General features: G+C 33.7%; 1 protein-coding gene across 1 annotated transcript in view; it reads left to right on the top strand.

The window, feature by feature from the left end:
- LOC117100827 overlaps positions 1–17,446 on the top strand; it is a 29,926-nt gene extending 12,480 nt beyond the window's left edge. The window contains exons 5-21 of the mRNA XM_033240651.1: positions 1,157–1,249; positions 1,595–1,711; positions 2,496–2,588; positions 3,120–3,236; positions 3,486–3,581; positions 4,369–4,482; positions 5,259–5,369; positions 5,683–5,805; positions 6,273–6,446; positions 6,595–6,768; positions 7,129–8,438; positions 9,257–9,407; positions 10,159–14,232; positions 14,486–14,650; positions 15,729–15,823; positions 16,348–16,426; positions 16,826–17,446. Of these exons, the coding sequence (XP_033096542.1) occupies positions 1,157–1,249; positions 1,595–1,711; positions 2,496–2,588; positions 3,120–3,236; positions 3,486–3,581; positions 4,369–4,482; positions 5,259–5,369; positions 5,683–5,805; positions 6,273–6,446; positions 6,595–6,768; positions 7,129–8,438; positions 9,257–9,407; positions 10,159–14,232; positions 14,486–14,650; positions 15,729–15,823; positions 16,348–16,426; positions 16,826–16,932 (7,193 nt within the window). The 3' untranslated portion in view covers positions 16,933–17,446. The remainder of the gene's footprint in view (positions 1–1,156; positions 1,250–1,594; positions 1,712–2,495; positions 2,589–3,119; positions 3,237–3,485; positions 3,582–4,368; positions 4,483–5,258; positions 5,370–5,682; positions 5,806–6,272; positions 6,447–6,594; positions 6,769–7,128; positions 8,439–9,256; positions 9,408–10,158; positions 14,233–14,485; positions 14,651–15,728; positions 15,824–16,347; positions 16,427–16,825) is intronic.
- The last annotated feature ends 590 nt before the right edge of the window (positions 17,447–18,036 follow it).

The raw sequence follows: 18,036 nt of genomic DNA, 5'->3' as shown, positions 1-18,036 counted from the left end.
ATATCATTACGGATCTAAGGTCACATGATATTATAGCCTAATTATAATATAATAATAATTTCAAAGCATCGGACAAAGTACAAAACCGATGCACTCAATATACGTCAGGGATTCGAAGCCTACCGGTCTTAAAAACTCTTAACAACATAGATTATAAAATGTATAACTGCTTTACCCGCTGACATTAATTCTGTCCAAAAATTCACAACACATTGTAATGAAATTCAAAACAAATTTTAATAGTTCCAATTACGTTTCGGGTTACTGCAACGACATGATTATTACATTTTCGCAGACACTATTGAATCTAATGTATATACAAATTTATGTAGGCCTATACATTAAAATAAAATCTATTTGATTTTCAATAGAAAATCAGACTTTTTCTGCAAATTTAAAATATTCGCATAGGTTGTGTGTTGTTGTGGTTACATGGCATTCTATTTATTTTCTATAAATTATACAATTATAATTTTATTTATATGCTAATAATGATTATTGCAATAAAGATGTTCGTATTAATTCAATTTACTGGGTTAAAGGAAAAAATATAATTTTACCGTCGTTTTCACAGGAGCAGTAGTTTTTTAGTTAGCTGCATGTGTTTACTTCCTCATTCGCTAGATTTGTCTCAGTCAGTTGTTTTGCAGTATTAGACAATTAGAAACAATATACGATATACGGCACTAAATACAAAAGTTTTTGGACTTCAGATTATTCCTAGTTATGTGGTTGATTCGTGGGTGTGACGTCACTATGACCGGATCAACAGTTTCAAAAACGTTGAGCTTTTCCAAGTGCAACGTTGTAATTTGGGATCTGCTTGAAAACTGCTGAGATTAATTCTGTTCGAAATTTATAACAATTAATAATTGTAGTAGAAATAAAAACAAACTGTAATGTTACAAAATACGGCTCGGGGTTATTACTCTATCAAAGAGTAATTTGTCACAATTTCGCAAACACGATTGAATATTAATTTATATTTTATATTAATTGAAGGAAAAATAATTACTTTTACCGTCGTTTTTCACCGATAACTTCCATAGCCTCTAATATACAGTAACCCCTTTACCGATTGCATTTTTCAGAAAAAAAGAAATGTTAATACTATATTGTTAATAACGCCGTTAATTATATGATTTAATTTTATTAGCCATATGTTCACCGCAATGTGGTGTTGGCGGAACCTGTGTATCCCCGGACCGCTGTTCGTGCCGCTCTGGCTTTAGTGGACTACGGTGTAGTGGTAGGTTATTTTTTTCTACATAGCAAAAACGCACAGTCGCATATGTTCGCATGTCGTGATGTTACTGATTCTTCCTTCTTCTATGTTTATCTTAATTTATGTTTATGCTCAATGTCAAAGATACGCCAAAACGAACTGTGTGTGTCTTCACAAGACAAACATACACACAGGATGCTCATAAAACTCAAGTCTCTTTAGGAGTCTTTCAAGAATGGCGTTTGTTGGTCATAAAAAATCATGTTAAGGTAACAAAGTTGGAAGACAAGCATCAACTAACCACTATGCTACAGCTCCACTCCCATATAATAAGATATACAACACATGTTTGCCATTCTTATTCTGTAGACATTAATGAATGTAATGAAAACAACGGTGGATGCCAACATCTCTGTGTCAATACGGAAGGAAGTTACTATTGCCAGTGTTATATGGGGTATGATGAGGTTGGTGGGCAGTGTGAAGGTACGGAAAGAACACAGAAATACATGTTAACATTTCTGCAATTCTTCTTCCTACTCTCAAAAAAAAAAATTCTTATGCTGTCATCTGAGAAAAAAAAATAGCTTTATGGCGTAGCATTATGTGTTTGCACAAGAGATGGAAATATGCCTGCTGCCTAAACTTGAGACTGTTTCTTTAATTTCTTTCTTGTCCAGAATTTTATTCCTTCTCATTTTTTTTTCTTTTTTGCTCTTTTCATTGTTTAATATGAAGCTCCTTGTTTATTATTCTTCACCGTTTTCCTCATCTTCCTTGTAGTTAATTTTTTGTATTTGTTTGCAGATTATCACCATCGGACCCTTTTATTACCATCACTATTACTATCATTGCCAACTTGATCCTTATCACTACTACAACTAGCATTTTCAATACTTATATTTTTCGGTGTTATATATGTTTTGGGGTCAGTGATCGCACCAGAGCGAAGACGTATGGTGACCCCGGGTGATTGTGTATGCTCATTTAGCCATTTGTTTTATTACTGTTATTATTATTATTATTATTATTATTATTGTTAGTGATTGAAATTATTTTAAAAATAAATATGCAAAATGCGTATTAGTAATTAGCCACTGAACTGCAGTCTTCTTGTTCCAGAGGTTTATGTGCTTGATACACTCTCTTTGCAACCGTAAGGAAAAGGCGCTATATAAATGTCCATTATTATCAATATTATCTCTAGTAGAAGTTATGAAACTATGTAACTGATCATTTCAGATAGTAATACATTATTATTCTATTTTAGCTGTTTGTCAGCCACCATGTATCCACGGAGAATGTACGGCACCAAATTACTGTGAATGTGAGGGAGATTATGTTGGCGACCGCTGCCCTGATTGTAAGTTTAATTGGTGATCAAAATAATATACATTTAATGATTTAACTTTATTATGTGAGTATGGTGTTTAGGGGTGTGCATTCAATGTACGATAGGTCTTATTTTTTCTTGTAATTGACTAAACTTTGACTCATTTTTGAAAAGAAGAGTGCTTCTTACATGGGCCTACGTAAAAAGGTATCGCCAAATTTTATGCCTACAAGTCAGCTTGAATTTAGTGTTATATAAGTGTGATTTAACTGACGCTTAAGTATATTATGCATTAAGTATGTCTTACCAAACATATCTTATTGCCTACTTTGATGCACTTATCTGGTGTTATAAAGATATTTGTCATGTTTAATTAATATAATTGTCCATAAAAGAAATACATCATTTCAGGCCTTTTTAAATATTAAATTAGCGCATCTGTTATTTTGTCTTCTTTTCTTTTCTTTATGTGATAATAACTGTCCGACTATGTATGATACTATCTATCGATTTTTGAATGTTTGTTTGTTAAAAAGCTTGTGCTATTAATTTGCTTCCTAGTAAATGAATGTCTGCAGGACAATGGTGGATGTGCCCACATATGCACTAATTTTCACGGTGGATTTCGATGCGAATGCCTTTCTGGATATGTACTGTCGACGCTTACCGAATGTCTACGTAAGTATCATTAAAGTAAACAGTTGAAAACAAAAATAATCACGGAAACTCCACACACCACTTTAATTAATTGATTTTTAGACGTTACAAACACTTACGGAAATTCATTTCTATTACATTTCTTTATGATTGGTAGTTTTGTGTAGTCCTTTTACTCGAGTCAGTTAGTACGTGCGCGATAGATTATTTTGTATCTCTCATATATAAATTTATGAATTCCATTTTTAAGTTATTGCAATTTTATTTTAGCCAATTGCGACCCGCCATGTGAGAACAATGGTCAGTGCTCGTCCCCCAGCATATGTGACTGTCCCGAAGGATATAATGGTGACAGATGCGAAAAAGGTAATGTAGATATGGAAAAAGTAACTTATAAAAATGTAAGTATTTTACATCCTGTCATTAGTGACATTGAACATGGTCGTACCTTGGATACCTGCACCGTTAATTTCACAAAGGCAATCGACCTTGTCGATCATATAGTTATCATAAAGAAAGCTAATAGATTTTTGGAATAAGAATTTCATGGTTCCTAAGTATTCTTGGCAAGACTTACTTTTGGTGTTGTACTTGTTGTTGAGCGTGAGTTCATGTCTTTTTTTAATGTCGTTTTAATTTGTGTTTATGTAAAAAAAAATTTCGTTTTATATTTTCTTGTGTAAAATTTTTAAATGTAATTTTGTGTGGGGGCGTGTGTAGGGGTGTGGGTGTGTGTTTATTATGTTGTTGAATAAAAGTAAATAACTTTTTTAAAGAATTTTTACAATATGAGAGGAAAAGAAATTACACACAATATCTTTGACAGTGATGTCATCGTTTAAGGCAAGACAAATATGTTTTGAAAAATAAGCTATGATGTCTAATATACCGATGTCTTCTTATATTATTATAATTTAAGTGGGAATCTTTAGTTTAAGGTTTCTTATGATTAATTAATTCTGTACTTTTAAATTATACATATTAATTGCTGTGTGACCATGGCTTGTGAGAATATGATCCTTTATCCACTACTAGTTGTTGCAGCAGAAAACTCCTGTATGATTTGTCATTTACGCTATTCTATGTCTACATTTTGGTGAAAGTACACCAACAATTAATTTCTAATAATATTGTTGTTCTTTTAATGTTCTAGATATTAATGAATGCTTAGTAAACAACGGGGGATGTGAACAGGTCTGTAACAACTATCCTGGATCATTCAGCTGCTCGTGCTCCGATGGCTATACTGGAACAACTAACTGTACCGGTAAAAATAAATTAAGCATACTAATACTTGCACTAATCATCGCAATATTTATTATATTTTTTGTAGAGAAGTTTCATTAAAAATAATATACCTTAGAATAATAGGGGACGTAATCTTATAATACTTAATACATTATGTCACAATTTAAAATCGTTAAACTTAATAAATAAAAATGTCATGTTATTTCGTCTTTTTTTTTCAAAGCTATTAGCCATCAATATCTTTTCTACTCAAGATATATATTGTCATATCACTTGGCAATATTAGTGCAATATGCAAGTCAATAACACCAAGAAAAAGAACAGTTATTACCATATGTAAAACTGATTATTTGTTGGGCTCATGAAACTGTTGGCTCATGAAATTGACCGATGATACTTTTGAATAACGTCAGGCATCATTTTGGAGGCGGGTGGGGGTGTCAAGCCCCCTCATCGGTCAAATCTCGTCGGGCAATCGGACCAAAAAACAGAAAAACAGGCCTAGTTTTCTAATCCCAGCCATCTAGAAGTCCCAATTTTTATAAAATCTCGTTTTGGGAGGAGGGGACACCACTCCCATACCCAGCCTTGGCTCGGGCCTTCGGCCTGCAGATAACGCTGCTTGCTATAGTTATACCTATACCTATAAATACTTAGCCCCACCCCCAGTAGGACATCTTGTTGTTAGTAGATTTGATAAATGCATAATATTTAGGGGCACTCAATACGTGACTTATAATACAAAACCACTATATTTTCTACACATCGAAGTCATTTACATGTGCTTACCTTCAGATATCGATGAATGCACTTTCGCCAGTTGTCACAATTGTACCAATTCACCCGGCAGCTTTGAGTGTATTTGCAAAGAAGGGTATCAAGTATTTGATTTATATAACTGTGAAGGTATGAATATTATATTTATAATTAATGATCTGCCTATTTCTTCTACATTATTATCATAACAATTGTCGTCATCGTCGCCTTCGTCGTCGTCATAATGCTCATAATTCTCAATTTTTTAAATGTATTTTTTACTTCATAATTTTTAAATATATTTCATACTTTTTAATATCAGTAGCTCTCATTACGGCAGAGGAAAAGCTCTATGTTCTGTTTTCCAAACAGACAAAGCAAGTCTGGTGATATATGTCATTGATATACTAAATCACGGTGCTTATTATCTAACTCACATGTTTTAATATTTTCTATTAATTAGATGTTGATGAGTGTGCTACTGGTATAGGTGGATGTAGCCAAAATTGTTCCAACACTATCGGCAGCTTCATTTGTGATTGCCACGACGGCTGGACACTAAACTCTGATGGAAAAAGCTGCAATGTATACACATCTATATATATATATATATATATATATATATAATAAACCCTTATTTGAATTATTGTATCTCTCTTATTAGCATAATTAGGCCTATATTTATTTTATGTTTGTAATTACAGGATATATGTCAATGTATTTTCACAATGTTTTGGCAAATAATTTGAATTTTCAAACCTATCACCACAATAAAATAGAAAATTTACGATAGTGTTATTCTTCTAAATATTTAACAAGAAATTTTTTTTTTTTTTATGGCAAATAATATTCCCTATTTAGATTTATAAGTGAAATATATTACATTGGAATAGAAACAATTAACAATATATAGATAAATCACCGATGTGTTATAAACCAATTTAAAATAAACTAACCATAGTTAGGAATGATGGTTTATTATACTATTGTATAACCAAACCAATTTGATGAGTGCCTAATAAGGCTATATTATACATGTTTATATTGTGACAGCTAATCCATGTGTTATTATCGGAGTACCTTACAACGGCATACGAAACTGCACTGGTTTTACGACCGGAGAATCTTGCGTCTTTGAGTGTGCATGGAATTATCGACTTTTAGGATCCAATAAGCGAAAGTGCTTATCAAACGGTGATTGGGACGGTCAAGTAACTCAATGTGAAGGTTTGTAGGCCCTATCTAATAACATATGTAAATTCAGTGTATATTTTATAAAAATCAATGGTGTCTAAAAATTTAATTTTTTAGTTGCATAAAAAAGATGTATTATACATTATACAATTATATAGGCTTATACATTTATATACTACAGAGATTCTATGTCCTGAGCTGTCACTACCCAATGGTTACATCTTTTTCCCATGTGAGAACACAGTCGGCAGTCGTTGTAATTTTGGTTGTGATTTCGGATATTTCTTAGAAGAAGATATTGTTACACAATGTCAAAGATCTGGACTCTGGAACAGCTCTGCCCCAGTATGTACTGGTAAGAATCGAAGAGATCTTGGCCTATATAGTTCCATAATATTCGACATCAACAATACACTGCGCACTCTGGTAGTCAATTAGTGAGGAATAAAATATTTTCATTATGCACAGATCAAATAATTTTGGGTTCAGATTAGCATATACAGTACAATTACATTTTGGTAAATAAAAAAAGCTCTAGGATACCGAATACAATATGAATTTAAACTCTACCTATTGTTGATTTTAATTAAGAATGTGTGGTTCACTATTTTAGATTCCCTTATTAAAGTAATTTTATTTATTTATGCCATAAATACATTTTTTTTGGTTATTTTAAATTGTTTGACAATAAAGTTATCTTGTATTTTCATTTTAGAAATAGAGTTGTGCAAGCCATCACCATGTGTAAATGGTGTTTGCCGCTTTTCTCAAAATGAGGCTGACGGATATTTCTGTGACTGCTCTGGAACAGGTTATACTGGAAGGAATTGCGAGGACGGTTTCGTAACAACACCGGTTTGGCCTGAGATATGGGTAGGCAATGTCTACCATGATTTAGAATTTACAGCTAAACCGAAGCAAACAATCGAATTAAAGATTGTGACGGATCCTGATAGAGTAATTGTTCACCCAACACAACTTTTTTTTACGCCAAACATGAAGAACCAAAAAGTTTCTATTCGAGGAGTTGGTCAGGGTTTTACAAAGATTTCGTATGTTATGAGGGGAAAAGGAGCAGCTGCATTTACATCTCCAAACGATGACGAGCTATTTGTGTTTCAAAATAATACACCTAACAATGGGTATGTCTATGGAAAATATTTCACACCGAGATATCAATTTCCATCCGGGTGTTTTGAGCTCTCAGATAAATCTATATGTTCGGGTGTCGATGTTAATTTCACATCAACAAAGAAGTGGACAAAGACAAAGAATTCTGCTACTCAAACTCTTGGTGTTGTTTCCATAGCAACAAACACATTTGAACTCCCACTTAATCTTATCGGACACTCAACCATAAGTATTGATACAACAACAGACACTGTCCTTGCCAATTGTCAAATTGAAGGTATAACCTTGGATGGTGTCCAGGACTTTGTTAAACTGAGTTCATTGTATCGCAAATACACACAAGAACTTGAAAATATTCTGCCTGATTGGATCACTTTTATATCAGTTAAGATAGATCCAGGAAACTCAAAAACATCATTTTCAACGTTGATCCTTAATGGAAATGAGGTTAAATCAATAGAATGGTGCTCATCGGCACCCGTGATCAGTGATGGTCAGTATTCCGTCTATTTACTCTACAAGGCTGAATTGAATATTGGGGGCAGATATGTATCTTTACCACTCTCGCCATACAAAGGGAAATACTGTTTTCTTGTGGGTGTGTGTAGCGTCACTTCAGGAACAGTGATGATGATGTTTCCAGAAGGTTCAAGAGATCTTTTAGCTTACATGAATGACGTGGATCCCGTTGATTTTATTGACGTTGAGGTGAATGGTCTGGGATTCTCAACAACTGACAAGCTCGATCCAAATGGTCGATATAGTCAAGCCCACGATGACAACAAAATTAGCTTCTTTGCCAATCTTCAGTACACCTTCAATATTAACAAAACAGTGTCTGCAAAACTTGAAGGTAGTGGAGATATTTATGTGACGCTAGAAAATGTAACGCAGGTATGCTCAAATTTGTTTAATGCAGTGGCTATTGTCACACTAGTCTTAAACGAACTTCAACTTCTGATTGTGTGTATGGATTTGATTAGGACACTAAAATTATATTACGATAATGAATAATTATTTTAAGGCTGTGTAACAAATACACCATTTTATCTATTTTGAAAAAACGCCACAATCGTCCCGCAACTTTTCACTGGGGGACCTCCAGCGGCCTAGCCTGAGCATATTTCGTTCTTCCAGGCACATATCTTCTTTTGAGTATTTCGACAACGAAAAACACTGCGCAGGTTTTATGCTCCCCTATTTTCTGTTTTTTTTTTCTTTTTCGTTTTGACATTTTGTTTTTAAAGACTATCCTAGGCCTATTCATTCAACAAGAAGGTCGTGTACGGGTCACTGCACAGATAATCGCTGGTAACTACGTTGAGTGAAATTTCTAGGCCTCTGGAAGTCCCCCAGTGGTAGCTGCCAGGTTGTCATAAATTTTTATCCTAAATTTGGCAAAAAATGTGTATAGCCACCTAGGCCTCCTTGTTTTAAAATACCTGAAACATCTGCCATTAGTTTTAAAAAATCGTAGAGATGAATTGATACTAAACGCATGTTACAGCATTTTTGCATGTTAAAGTACAATTTTCAAATTTTAAAGATCAATTTTTTTCAGCTGAGCAAAAATTAATATATATACTGTCTCTTATACACATCTAGATGTGTATAAGAGACAGAGCATATACAGTTATCCAAAAGTAATAATTTAAACATATTTTTGAAATATATTTAAAAACGTTATAGTTGTTTTTTATTTTCAATAACAGCTATTTAGTCACCTGTTTACACAACGCTGGCAGATACAGCAATTTGGCAATTCAACAATTAGACTGCCCTGGCAAATTCTTGGACAGGACGTATCTCTAGAATTCAAATCAAACAAAGTGAAGAACCCAATATTAAATGCCAGCTTTGGTAGTGAGTAATTTTTTTAATTTACAGCAAATTCAAATTAGCCGCGAACAAATTAATAGATAGATATAAATACCAGCATTATTTATCAACGTTTAAAACTATGTTTATGGAAAATTCACCTGCTCGAACACTTGCTATTCATGCCTAATCATAAAATAACATTCATGCCTATTTTTTACATTTTTAATGATGTACCGTACCTCTTATGTTTATATCTTATCAATATGTTATTATCTACTGTAGGCATACTTATTATATATATATGTGTGTATAATAATTACTATATTATTACATGAGATTATTACATTGACATATTATACAAATATTGAATGCTTGTGATGGGAATGGTGAAATCTGCCCCAAGGCAATCTGGAGACCACAGCAAACTATCTTCCCGGGGGCGAGGTAGGGGACTCTAGATATTACCGTTCCCGGAATCTAGAGCAGTAGTCAGTATTTGTTTTATATACCTCATACATAGATTCTACGAGGCTTAAAATAAATAATGAAAAGAGTACCTACCAAGTAGGCCTAGTAATGCCATTTCACGTCAAGTAACGTCAAATCAGGTTATGTTATGAATGGTTATGTTAGAATATGATAAATATATATCAGATATATGGTATATGATGGTATACGATACATGACATTTGGTATATGATATACAGTAAAGCGTGATAAAATAATATTTTATACTGTAAATTATTCGGAAAAATAAGGGGAAAATAGTGAATTGTATCATTCTGTTTCTTAGATTATTCTACAAGTGAATACTCATCTACACGTGGAATAGTAATGAAGTCTTCAACCTCACATAGCGTTTTTGATGATACACCATTTTCATGGCTGCTTAAACCCCAGAAAGTAGGGACACCGGCAGAGGTGTTTGTATATTACGACTTGACACCGAGTCTTTCTATTCCATCAGACCTTAACGGCCTAACACAGATTATCAATAAACTACGGGACATACCAAAGCAATTATCTACATTAGCTGAACAGCTATTGACATATGGATACAGTGACATGTATGTAACTCCTATTTTATCAACAACCAATTACCTAGAAGGGTCAATCAACAATTATTTCCAAGTACTCTCTTTAAGGAAGTCAATTGGTAACTCTTTGTCTGAGATTCGTATACAGTGTAAAGAAATTCTGAAGTCACTTCGTTATCTTAATGATACACTTTTCAGCAACCAAATTAACCAATATAATAATTTCCAAATAAATCTTCAAAACATAACACAACAGTTAGAGGAAATCAGTAATCAGGTTCTCACAGAAGTTCAGAATATTTTTGTTTACGAAACCGCAGCAGGATCTGGGTTTCGTATGACGTCAGAAGTCTGCTTGTCGCCTTACCTTTGTTTTCCATTGTTAGAAGTTAAAGTATCAAACTACTTGTCAAACTCAAGCTGGAAAGAGTGTACTGAACTACAGACTGATCCAGGTATATCAGAAATTTGTGTTAGTGGTAAATACACAGCTAAAGAAACACTCAATCGATTCATAACTATACCTAACAATGCCAAGCTTAGTTTAGCATTGCAAACTAATGATAATCATTGGATTGGAAATATACCAGTACTCACAAAGCTTCTTGGGATTGAACAAATGACCATGATGCACTTGGCAATGTCTGGAACATATTTCAACTTGTCAGGAAAGCTATGGGGATTCTTCAATATGAAAGGAAATGTTACTTCAAAATTGGATTCTTTTGAATCAATGATATTACATGTAAATGGTGACATGGCTGTTGAAGGTCCATCTTCATTAGGAAGAATTATGAAAGACAAAATAATCACACTATCTCAGAAATTAGTTCAAGATAGTGAACAGAGATTAGAACAAGGCGTTAAGTCGGTTAAAATGGTGAAATCAAGATTAGATGTGGTTTTGGAAGAAAAGCGTTTAAAAAAAGCGAATGTTGATAGGGCTGAACAGAAATATGCTTCTGCAGAAAGCGATCTTCTGACAGCAAATATCAATGTCAAGAATACACGCGAATCATTGGATGACCAACATGACTACACGAAGGAGATAGAAGACCAATTGAATTCCGTGTGCAAGGTGCATAATTGTAGTGGTGTCTGTCTGCCTGGACGTACCATTGTTACTGTAACCAAAGATGTTTATGCATATGTACCGTATCAATGTTGTGCCGACAGGACTGAACCAACAGTCATTGAGGAAACAACTAGTTGTTGTTCGAGTTGTGTAGTTGCAACACCTGTTAAAAAAACTTCGTTGAGTCTTGACCCATTTAAATTAGTGGTCGCTGGAATTTCAGCACTTACTAAAAATTGGATCAAAGCAGGTGTCTCACTTGTAAGTTCAGTGAAAATAAAAAGAGGCCAGCGACTGTCTTATTCAAAATCTGAGTGTTGTGAAAACTGCAAAAAACCAGTAGAAATTGAGGTTATGTTCACATCATGTAGTACTTGCGTTGATTATCTGATTGTAGGTCAGACTGTACAGACTGAAACACAAGAGGTTGAGTGTAGTACGCAGGTACCCGATGCTAACTGTGTGCGTAGAAATGAAGAATGCCGACAAACACGAAACCGATTATTTGACCGCCTGAAACTAGAAACTCCTGACCTTGCAGCACTAATTGAGGATTTAGACTATGCTCTCCAACGTGCATCACTTGCCGAAGCAGCATTGAATGGAGCATTGATCGAACTCCAAGACGCCATTGGTCAACACGAAGAAGTGTTGAGTAGAGTCTTTTCGTTACAGGAACATCTTAATAATACGCAAAATGCGCTAAACAAAATCAGTAAGAATGTTGGAGCAGGTTTGGCAATACAAGAACTCCAAATAAATGGTTCGATTGAAGCAAATTTAGAGTTTAAGAAACTTGAATTTGACATTGACTTAGTTGGAGAGGAAACTACCATAATTCCAGTTGTGTGTCACCTCACACTAGCGTCCGATCCTGTACAGATTCAAATTGTTATTGACCTCAACAATTTAGATTACACAATCGAAAATGGTGCGCTGTTTATGACAGAAGTACTGTTCGGTGATATAACAAGGTCCGTCAGAAGAAGAAGAGAAGCAAGTCAAAGCCGTTTCGGACTTGTACATCATCGAAAACGACGTGAGACTAATATGATTATTGAACAACCAATGATGGATACTGTGAGTTATAATGTGATAAATAACATATCAGATTACAACATAAGCAGTATCATTTTACGAGATCAGAGAATAGTACAAAATGAGGCAAGATGTCAGTACTTTAATGATACTTTGAGTTTCGTAGAACATTCTTTCCAAATGCTGCTAGAGATTGCAAACTTTAGCAAAGTAGCGGCAAATGTGCCAGGTTTAGAAAATGTAGACAACTTTCACAGTGAATACATATATAATTTATCAACATCCTCGGAAACTGCAAATGCTAGTGCTGCTTTTCAGTTTTTCAACTTGACTACTGACGATATACAGTATCTAAACAGCAGTTTAGTTGACGGTCTTGAGCAAAATGCTTTGACAAAGGTTATAGATTCAGCAAAAATGAAAGCCAACAACACGAAATTGTTGCTAGAGGTTGACGATGTCTTATCAAGATGGGAAGTCGTAATGGAAACCTACACACGCAATTTCAGTGGTATGAATGACTGTGAGGGATTCCATGATTGTTTGACAACTGAATTGATTGGATTGAAATATTTGTCGGAAGATCGCCAAATATACGAAAAGGTTATAATTCTTGATGACGATATATCAAGAATGTTAGATAAAACTACGTTGAATGTCAATGAAGCTGTAACAGGAGCAAATAATATACTCAATCAGATTCATTTTCTTAAAAATACTAATGACATTTGTTTAAGAAAGCCGACAGTTACTAAACATCCAGAAGCTAAAGTTGTGACGGTTGAAGGAAATGACGTCACTATAACGTGTCAGGCATCCGGAAACCCATCGCCGACATTCAGTTGGACGTTTAACGGTGAAACGCTGAGTGGTATCTATACACATTCGCTTCTACTGAAGCAAGTGAACGCCACTGATTCAGGTACGTACACTTGCCATGCCAGCAACGAAGTGACGTCAGTTCAGTCTGAACAATGCCAGCTAACTGTGGAATTTCCACCATCGATTATCAAACATCCACAAGACGCTGACATCGAACAAGGAAATCCTGAAGGTATATATTTCACTTGTCAAGCTTCCGCCCTTCCATTACCAAACTACCAGTGGTACTTTCAGGCCTTGTCAACATCAACCATGGAGGCGATCTCAGGTGAGAATGCTTCTGGTATCGAGATATTAAGTCCAACATTTAGACAAGAAGGATGGTATACATGTGAGGCATGGAATGCACACGGAAGGCAGATGTCAAATCGTGCAAGACTAAATATTCTTGGTGTATCTATACCGGAGTTCTCCAGTGATGTTACGATTACGCTTTATCGATTAGATGATTCAAACACGACTTTACAAAATGACTCTTTAAGAAATGGTCTTTCGGAGGTCATTAGTGTTGATGAACCAGAACTCGAACGTCTAAACTATAAGGAATCGAGTCCTGCCGGAAAGACGTTTCTGACTGAGATATCATTTGACGTCAAAAGTACCAATGTCACACCAATTGATATTGTAAACGCAAGTCGGGAGGAATTGGCGTATTTGGCGCAAGATAAGATTGAAAGCGTCCGGGTCAAAGTAGCCGAACTTAATGATTTGTTAACACCAGGAGACATATTTGAACATCGGGGAGAAATATTTGAGGTGACACGGTTCATTGCCGGTATCAATGGTCCAATATGTCCCAACACTCAGTACGCACACCAGGATGGGTACATTTGCGGTAAGTTTGATTTATACACTTGTTTTATAATTACAATATTACAATGAATTCATGTCTAAAAAAAAATAATGAAACATTTTTACAAACGCTAACAGAATGGCAGCATTTTATTTAATTCTTTATTAGTGAATTTTCCATGAATTTCTTTCAACACATTACTCAGTGACATAAAACTAACTAGGCTTATGTACAAAATAAAAACATTGAATAAACATTTCTACATAGGTATAATTTATTTCGTTTGTTTTGCCAGTGCATTGTCCTCCGGGATCATACCGAGGAAACGATAAACTGCCTGCAACGTGCGAGCATTGCCCCAGTGGATTTTATCAACCAGAGGAAGGACAGGCAGAATGTCTTGTCTGCAATAGTGAGCTTGCTACAGAGCCTGGATCAAGACGTTGCCTTCTGTTTTCGCGTATGTGATTATGATCAGAATATTTAACATAATTATTAGTTTAAAAAATATAAATCAATTTCAGAATATTTTAGAAATGAATTCCCCAAAAATATTTTCACCGGTTATTGGAAACAGAAGCCCCTTTTTAGAACCAAACTAATTTCCTTCCCAGTACCAGTTCGAAAAGACAGTCAAAAGCAAATACAGTTTTTTTATGAGCTTGTATTCTCCTGCCGTTTATGTTTGTCTCTCCTGCTCATTCATTTTCTTTTTATTGAAATAAGCCGCTTCAGGGGAATTTTAATGTCTGCGCACCCAAGGGTAACTGACGTTAGAGAGGCAATCGATAATACATTAATAAAACATACAATCATTCAAAAAGTTTGAGGGAAACGGGCTAATTAAAGGATTAATTTGCGTGTTAATTAGATCTAAATTAGATGGCACAAGATTAATTTTTGGATTCAATTCTCAAGCATTGGCTCTCATGTCTGGTATATTTTTTTCTTTTGTAAATTTTGTAGATTTGTGCTTTTCTTGCAAAGAAGAAGTAAATGTACATAGTAAATATTACTCAAATTGTTTGGCCTATGATACAAACAATATGACCGATTTGGGGATAATTTTTGCAGGATGTCCAAAAACAAACCGGCTGGGTTCAACAGATAGAACTAGTTAGGTCGCAACTTCTATTTTCAACACTATAACAACTTTAATGTCCACATATAGGACTAACCATAGATTGCCAGTTAAAATTTAAATATTTAAGATTCCCTTTTACTGTTTATTGCAGACAATAACACATTTTATATTCTCGACTGTCTTAAAGTGTGAGCCTTTTTCGATTTGGAATGGGTGTGTACCGGTATATATGTACCCATCACAATATCTAGATACTGGACTGCTGTACCACATACTTTGATTAATGCAAGCTGCAATGCTTATTGTAAAAATACCTAATTTGTCACTGATTAACAATATGCCATGAAAAACATCTTTAGATTCAATAAATTATTATATTATGATAAAGATTAAGTACGAGATTATGCGATCTAGCACATCATCATTATCATAGGGTATTATATTTATTTTTTAGATAAAGATGAAGAAGTCTCACCAAGTGGAATAGTGACGTCAGTATCGAATGGAATCAGTACTCCATGGCTTTTTGAAACTGATGCTTATCAATTGGTAAATTTAAATATTTTGATATAATAGGGCTGTGGTCTTAAAATGGACATGTTAGCTGGCAATCGTTTTAAAGTTTAATAGTGATATTTGCTTGGCTTAGATTTATATTATTCAGTATAATCAGGGAACAGGTAATTTAACTGTCCCCTGGTATAATGCTGCTATACTTATATCCATTGAATAATTTACTATTTGTTACTCATTCTTATATTGGAGGATAAATACTTTAAGTTGTATTTCATAAATTATTTTCAATATAGAAATTTAAATATTTATATTTTTTTAAATATTTTATAATTATTTTAAAACCATGCACATACGCCATACTGTACAATTGTTATACCTTTTCCTTCTATTTTCCTACTTTTCTTTCATTTTCATGTAAGATATTGAGTAAATTCATTATTGAGTAAGTTCATAGTTTGTAGCTTACACTCTTGAAACATATTTCTAATGAAATAAACACATATTTTACAATGATTTAATATGAATTGAAAACATTACACTTCTATTTCCTTTTGAAGAATGGTAAAATTTTGGTATACGCCATTGGGGGTGGTCTCGGTGGATTTGCCATTTTGATATCAGTCATTGGTGTTATTGGTAAGTTAATAAATAATAATAATAATAATAATAATAATAATAAGAGTAATAATAATAATATCGATACATGATGATGAAGACGATGTCGCTGACGATATTCATAATAATAATAATGACCATAATAACGATAATAATAATGATAACGACAACGACAATGGTAGTGATGACGATGATGACGCTGACGACGGAGATGAATGAAGTTTTTCCTACCTGCTAAAAGTTTTGGGCAAAACATCATTTCTATTAAATCTCCTGACACAAAAACATCAAGAATAATAGGGCTAATAATAATATTGATACTAATGACTATGACGAAATGAGGACAACGGGACGATTTACATAATTCACTTCTTTCAAAATTCTACTAACAAATATGAATTTACTTTCTTTTTATTCAAGTATGTCATCATAGGAAGAAAAATAAGAGCGAGAACAAAGATATCCAGTATGGCAACGATTGTTACAACTCTGTTGGCAATCTTTATGCTCCTACCCATATTGGTTAAATAAAACAAATGTCAAATTATGATTTGTAGTGTAATTGGATCCAATAAAATAAAGATTATTATGTTATAACAGTTGTATGTATAGGGGTTAGCACTTACACCCAATGTTTTTTTTCTGATTTTAATATTAAGACGCTGTAAAAATGTTACTCTTTAATAATTAATAAAAATAATAATAATTTTGGTGTATAGAGACGTCTTATCTGGTGTCTCAGGGCCTTGTAAAGTACTGTTGTTACTAATTACGTCAACAGTGGCTTTTACAGACACCTAGAATACTAAGATTGTGGTAGAGAATTTTACAAAGTTTACAAATTAAATTTAGGTGGCCTGTTCATATTGGATTTCTAAATAAATCTATTCACATAAAGTACGGTGTACGCAACATACATAAAATACACTGTAGTTTTGCAAAGTTCATCACACATTCAGACATTAAAAGAAAACGGTATGTTATGAAATGGCTCTTGCAACTTTTTATCTGTGGATTCTAGGAGCTAAAATGATGTTTTTTTTTAAAAAAAATTTTTTCTCTGTACATAGTAATTTAAAAAAAAACACACAAACAGGACACTACAGGACTGTTTATTTCCCAAAGAGTGTACACCGATAGTTACAACAGTTTAACTTAGACTTAGGCCTACGTATGGAATTATGCTGAAAATGGAACTAATGTATATATAAGTTAAAATGAAGTAAAAATTTGAAGTGAAAGCTTACGTGAGAAATAATTATCGAAATTTAATTCTCACATAGTTTTATACATTATAATATAGTGCACATTTTTAGAAGTGTATTTGTGGTGTTTGTTCTCTAGTTACATTGCATGTTTATGCAGTATGGTGTAATTGGTATAATTCAGAAGGTTTGAAATGTTTGTATTTGTATTATAGACATTCACAGAGTATACTTTAGATAATAACAGAGTTTGTTTTTAATAAATGAAATATAATTTTGTTGATTGGCACCTTGTGATATTTATTGAGGGAGAGTTGCGATATTGACCAATTAGCATTAGCACAGATTTACCGAGTATTTGCTTACGGTATATTATACACAAATTACCGGTATCACTATTAAACAAATATGATCTCTCTCCCTCTA

The sequence above is a fragment of the Anneissia japonica genome, unplaced genomic scaffold (assembly GCF_011630105.1).
Source record: "Anneissia japonica isolate Jap-2015-1 unplaced genomic scaffold, ASM1163010v1 scaffold287756_len632865_cov181, whole genome shotgun sequence".
NCBI lineage: Eukaryota > Metazoa > Echinodermata > Crinoidea > Comatulida > Comatulidae > Anneissia > Anneissia japonica.
The sequence above is the reverse complement of the archived record's forward strand: the minus strand, read 5'-3'. Positions and strand labels throughout refer to the sequence as shown.